The 6,000-nt window shown below is 42.7% G+C and overlaps 1 protein-coding gene across 5 annotated transcripts in view; it reads right to left on the bottom strand.

Annotated features, from left to right (window-relative positions):
• Positions 1-582: 582 nt before the first annotated feature.
• The window catches only part of RPIA (ribose 5-phosphate isomerase A), a gene marked incomplete at its 5' end in the record, with an annotated part of 30,099 nt that continues 24,681 nt past the window's right edge, over positions 583-6,000 (bottom strand). For 2 of the 5 annotated variants that reach the window (XM_081086194.1, XM_081086197.1), the window contains one exon: positions 583-1,471. In XM_081086194.1, the coding sequence (XP_080942320.1) occupies positions 1,374-1,471 (98 nt within the window). In that variant the 3' untranslated portion in view covers positions 583-1,373. Of the gene's footprint in view, positions 1,472-2,650; positions 2,689-6,000 lie in introns of those variants that run through there. The other 3 variants (XM_081086193.1, XM_081086196.1, XM_081086195.1) reach the window with 3 other exon arrangements.

The following is a 6,000-nucleotide window of genomic DNA, read 5'->3' as shown; positions in this document are numbered from 1 at the left end:
ATGCCTCTTCAACACCCAGTCCTGATTACCTTTTATTCTGCAATTTAATTTAGCAGAAATTTAGATGTCAACCAGTTTGTAGCTATAATCCAATCTTCGAAACAGAGGACAAGCCAACTGCCCTCAGGATTGTGCAAAGTTAGCATGGGCAGATCAGGGTTCTCAGATGGGTCTCCCCGTCGCATGAGACTTACCACTGAGCGCTCACAGCCTCTCCTGTCTATGAGGCTGTCTGAACAAGTCACTGCTCACTGGGCACACAATGAAGATTACAGTGGAGGGAATAAAGGTGAATTCAGGTCACCCATGTCACTGCTTGTCAGCTGCCATGACTAAAGGTTTCACTAATATAAAACTTGGGAATAATCTGATTTGTTTAGCTGTGTTACACTCAACTAACAAAGAAAATAAAATTGATACCAAGCTCTCTCAGAAATAAAGGAAATATTTACCTACGCTTTGGCTCAAGATTTCTTGAGTAAATTCCACCCCTTATCAGAGATCCAATGTAAACTGGGTGAGCAAAATAGATTTCTACTTTACCACAAAATTGCTGCAAATTCTACAGTAAAGACAAAGGCTAAGAATGGCACCATATTTTTTATTCCAACCCTCAAACAATATAAAGAGGTAAGAACTTCTGATGCTGAGCCATGCAAGTAATAATAAAGAAACAGGTAAAATACTAACAACAAAAAGACAAGCATTTAAAAGTGTCTCATTTCAAGTGCTTCTGGCCACCTGCTTCCAACAGCAGGGTTCCGAGTGAACCCCTGGCCTTCACAGAACCACCAGTTTCTCCCTGGGAGTTTACAATCACTGCGCACCACACCCTACACGCACCAGACTTCTGTAAACCATGTCTTGAAAAGTGCAACAAAGAACTGTGCGTGATCACAACAAAACTGAAACCCGGGAAGGAGCGAGGAAGAACAGCGAGCTCCCATGCTTTCGGTAAGGTGTCAGGGAAGCACCGCTGCTGGGCCCTTCCTTTATCAGTTTAAACAAAAATTATGATTTACATAATTCACCAAACTCAATATTCAGAAGCTTAACCAGCAGGCTCACGTTAAAAATTTAAAAGACAGTCCCCCTCTTTTTATTTTGGTAAATGCTTTACATAAAACATGAAATCAAGTTGTACTTTATTTTAAAAACACAGCATTTTTAATAGTAAAAATATATGTTTATACTTCTCTTTTTAAAAAAGACATTTAATAACAATACAAGAAGGCTGGATTTCACTCCCCACCCCACCCCACCCTGCCAGCAGGACCCTGGCACAGATACATTAAGGCAAAGGCTCCGGGAGAGGCATGTCCACCTGCTGTGGGCGGGGGGACTCCAGGTGAGCACACTGCACACCTGCAACATCAGCAGAAAGGCTTCTCCCGCATGTTCACTGAGCCGTCCTGCATCCCGAAGTAGACCCTCTCAGCCATGTTGATGAACAGGCCAGTGTCCACCACACCTGCAGGACAAAGGACAGAAGGAAACATTAAGTTTCAGCTTCCCAAGGCAAGAAAAGAATCAAGGATCTCAGGTTCAGTAGGAGCAGCGACCATTAACAACAATGGACAAATGAAAAGAGATTCTGATTCTCATTATTTCCTCCTACAATTCCTTTCTCCCCTGCTTTCTTGGCTCCCTTTCTACGCCCATATATAGCAAGCTCTCTCCTGCTCAGAGCCTTTGGTCATGCTGCTCCCTTTGTCTGCACTAGTCATCTTTGAGAGCTTCAAAGCTGCCTCTTCTATGTTCTCCAGATGCCATATGACAAGTCATTTTCCAGTTGAAAGGTCTCCCATGACTACTCTACATAACCATTCCCAAATACTCTAAATCATACTGTCAGCCTTACAGGTTTCCCCAGAGCCCAAGAGGATATTTGCAGTGTGTATACCCAACCAAAGACCCCCATCAAAATCTATAAGCAACTCTCCAAATCAGTCAGAAGACAGGCAACCCAGCAGAAAAATGGGCAAAAGACTCAGAGGTTCTCCACAAAAGAGGTTATCCAAATGGCAAATAAACATGAAAAATGGGGTCAAACAAGACAAAAAGGAATGCAAATTATAACTATGAGACACCACCAACTGTTCCCCAGAAAGAGTAGGGTGAAATTTGATGAGGATGAAAAGACATTTCTACCCATGGACAGAGGGAGTAATTGGCAAACCACTTTGGAAAATGTTTGTTGATATATTCTCTAAAGCCGAACATATTCATACCTAATGATCCAGCAATTCTACTCTAGTTATATAAGCAACTGTTAGGCATACATATGGTCATCGAGAAACATGCTCAAGAACGTTCACAGCAGTACTTTCCCTAGTAGCTAAAAACTGGAAACACCCAAATCCTCTGCTCATCAAGAGCAGACTGAATATGCAAACTTTCTTTCACACATATAAATATGATGGAATATTATTCAGCAATAAGAACTACAAGTGTGAGCAACCTTTATTGAAAATATTTACATCATCCAGTTAACCCTAAACAACTGGGCACCAACTTCCCTTGCAGCAGAAAACTGAAGTATAACTACAGTTGGCCCTCTGCATAGGCTAGACTAACCCTTGGGCAGCATGGATTTCAACCGCAATTGTTAACTGAAAAATCTGCATATAAGTGGACTCACGCAGTTCGAATCCTGTGTTGTTCAAGGGTCAACTGTATGCACATATGCTACAATGAAATATCAGTGTTCAAGTATCAGAAAAAAGTTTAATGGGGAAAGTGGCACCTGCATAAGTTGCTGTTAGGTAAATTGGTACAATCCATGCAGAGCAATTCAACACCATCTAGAACACAAGATACACTTATCCTTTGATCTAGTGACTCCCTTCTAGCAAAGGACTGGAAACAAATATCCCCTAATGGAGAGCTGAGTAAATAAAATACGCAATAGCTATAAAATGAAATGTTATGCATTATTTTATAACACTGGTTTAGTGATAAACTCCTTTAGCTTTTTCTTGTCTGGGAAGCTCTTAATTTCTCCTTTGATTTTTAGATGACAGCATTGCTGGTAGACTTGTCTTGGCTGAAGGTCATTGCTTTTCATCACTTTGAATATTTCTTGCTAACCCCTTCTGGCCTGAAAAGTTTCTGTTGAGAAATCAACTGACAGTTTTATGGGAGCTCCCTTGAAGGTAACTGCTTTTCTTTTGCTGCTTTTCAGATTTTATCTGTCTTTAACCTTTACATCATTGGGGTCATCTTGTTTGGGACTCTTTGTGCTTCCTGGACTTGTGCATCTATATCCTGCACAAAGTTATAGTAGTTTTCAGTCATTATTTCTTCAAATAGATACTCAATTCCTTACTCTTTTCTTCTAGTACCCCTATGATACGGATGTTGTTATGCTTCATGTTGTCCCAGTGGTCTCTTAAATTATCCTCTAATTTATTTTTTGTTTCTGATTCGATGTTTTCTGCTACCTTGTCTTCCAAATCACTGATTTAATCCTCTGCTTCATCTAATCTGCTGCTAATTCCTTCTAGTGTATTCATTTGTTATTGTATTCTTCATTTCAGACTGATTCTTTGTGATTTCCATGTCATTTTTTATACTTACTATCTCTTTAAGTTCTCACTGAGTTCATCCATTCTTCCCCTAAGTTCCTTAACCATCCTTATAACCACTGTTTTGAACTCTCTATCTGGTAGATTGCTTGCCTCCATTTCATTTAATTCTTTTTCTGAATATTTCTCCTGTTCTTTCATTTGGGGCATGTTTCTTTGTCTCCACATTTTGGCTGCCTCGCTGTATTTGTTTCTGTGTATTAGGTTGAACTGCTGCCTCCCAGTCTTGGTAAGATGGCCTTATGTAGTAGGTGTCCTGTGGGGCTCAATAGTGCTGCAGTCTCCTTGATCACCTGAGTTAGGTGCTCTAGGAATGTCCCTTGTGTGGGTTATATGAACCCTCCTGTTGTAGTTGAGTCTTGACTGCTGTTGGCCCATCCGTGTATGGGGATGACCCTTGGGCTGGCTAACTGTGAGGGTTGAACACCTAATAGTGTATGAGGTACTGTGTGGGGGCTAACCCACAAAGCAGAATTTGCCTCAGCAGGAGCTAGTATCTGCGGAGATCTCCCTTTGGGTGTGCCACTTGTGGAGCTAATTTCTTGTGCTCAGATGTGGTCTGAAGCCTGCCACTGGATGTATTAATTCTGGGGCCTCTTGGGAGAAACGCTAGTGCAGGTCAATGTCAGGTACCACCTATGACTGCCTGTTTAGAGTTCCAAAGCAATCCATAGTTAGTGGCTGCCTCTGCTGGGCCTCACTGCATGTGGGAAGAACCAAGCTGGGCCTGAGGCAGAATACCACCAGTACTGAGTCTGGGGCAGGTCAGCAAAAGACACAGCACCCAAGACCCAGCTCCCCATGCTGGCGGCCTGTTAAACTCAGCCACTAAAAGAGCCTGCACTGCGTGAGTTACATGAGGCAGGTTCTCAGTTGTGCTGGGCTGCATATCTGACGCTTCAGCCAGACGGGGCACTCTGTGCTTTCTGTTCCTAAAACACATAGATAGGAATGTGCTGACATCAGGCCAGGCCTTGAGATATGGTCTCATGGCCCCTTCCCAGCATGCTGTACTCTCTGTTCCTAGAACACATAGATAGGAAGGTAGTCACTATAACTGTGTCAGGAACTAATTGTGTACACAAGGTTTTGTAACTAACTTTGTGGTTTTTGCAAATAAAAACACTGGAACTCCTGTAGTTGGCGCTGCAGTTCAGCCTCTGCTGCAGCAGGGTGCTGTAACTGTAGTCGCTGGCCAGCTTAATAAAGGCTCCTAAATTTTGATCTGAGTCCCTGGTGGTCGTCTCTGCAGGTCACCCCATTACACAGTGAGTCACCAGGTAGGAACAATAGGTATTCTCCAGATCTATACAGGTTTCAGTATCAGTGCCAGTGCTGAGATTGAGGCAACTCAGCAAAAGTGTCAGGGTATCCAAGTCCAGCTGCCTCCCTGTTGGGTGCCCACAAACCTTTGTAGTAGGGTGGGGTCTCGAGGAGTCATCAGGGTGAGGCCAGCAGAGTTCATCAGGCTAAAACAGAGTAAGACTTGTTCATGCAGAGGGAGGGCTCTGCACAGGAACAGTGACCAGTGGGTGTCTGCAGGGAATAATGGTCTTCACCTGAAAGCCACACAACTCAGTCTCTCCCTATGTGTCTCCGACACCCCCTTAGTCTTCCTGGACATCCTTGAGAGTCCCTCAAGAAAGACTGCAGCAGAAACCTAGGCTGGCTGCAACAAGCAAGATGTAAGCTTGGCGGGTGGGGCCAGAGTGAGGAGGGTGAAGCTAGTCATGCAGTTATTTTAAAAAGAAGAATAAGGAAGCTCTATTAACTATTCTGTATTAATCTCTAAGACAGGAAAAACTAGGAAGCAAAACCTGTATCTAGTGTGCTTCCCACTTGTGTAAAAGGGCTGAGGCTGGGGAGGGTTGATTTGTTTACCGAAGAATAACTCAAGGACACAGTTTTGGTAACATTGGCTGCCTACAGACAAGAAAAGTTGGAGGGGTAGAAGGAAGAGATTCTTCACTGTTCACTCTTGTAATATTAAACTATGTAAATTCAAAAGAATAAATAATATTAAACTTCTAGTCCAGGGTTCAGGTCCCTGTTCGGGTGCCAAAATAAAAAAAATAAAAAAATATTAAACTTCTAAAGACACCCTCAAGCCCTAGCTTGTTTGGCTCAGTGGATAGAGCTTCAGCCTGAGGAATGAAGGGTCCTGGGTTCAATTCCAGGGCACATACCTCAGTTTCAGGCTCAATCCCAGGCCCTATTTAGGGTGCTCATGGGAGGCAACCAATCAATGTATTCACATCAATGTTTCTCTCTCTCTCTTTCTCTCTCCATCTCTCCCCCTCCCTTCCACTCTCTCTAAAAATCAATGGAAAAATATCCTCAGATGAGGATTAACCAAAAAATATTTTAAAAAATAAAGACACGCCCAATAAAATCAGTTATTTTCAATGAAAAG

The sequence above is a fragment of the Myotis nattereri genome (assembly GCF_964212035.1).
Source record: "Myotis nattereri genome assembly, chromosome: 3".
NCBI classification, from domain to species: Eukaryota; Metazoa; Chordata; class Mammalia; order Chiroptera; family Vespertilionidae; genus Myotis; species Myotis nattereri.
The sequence above is the reverse complement of the archived record's forward strand: the minus strand, read 5'-3'. Positions and strand labels throughout refer to the sequence as shown.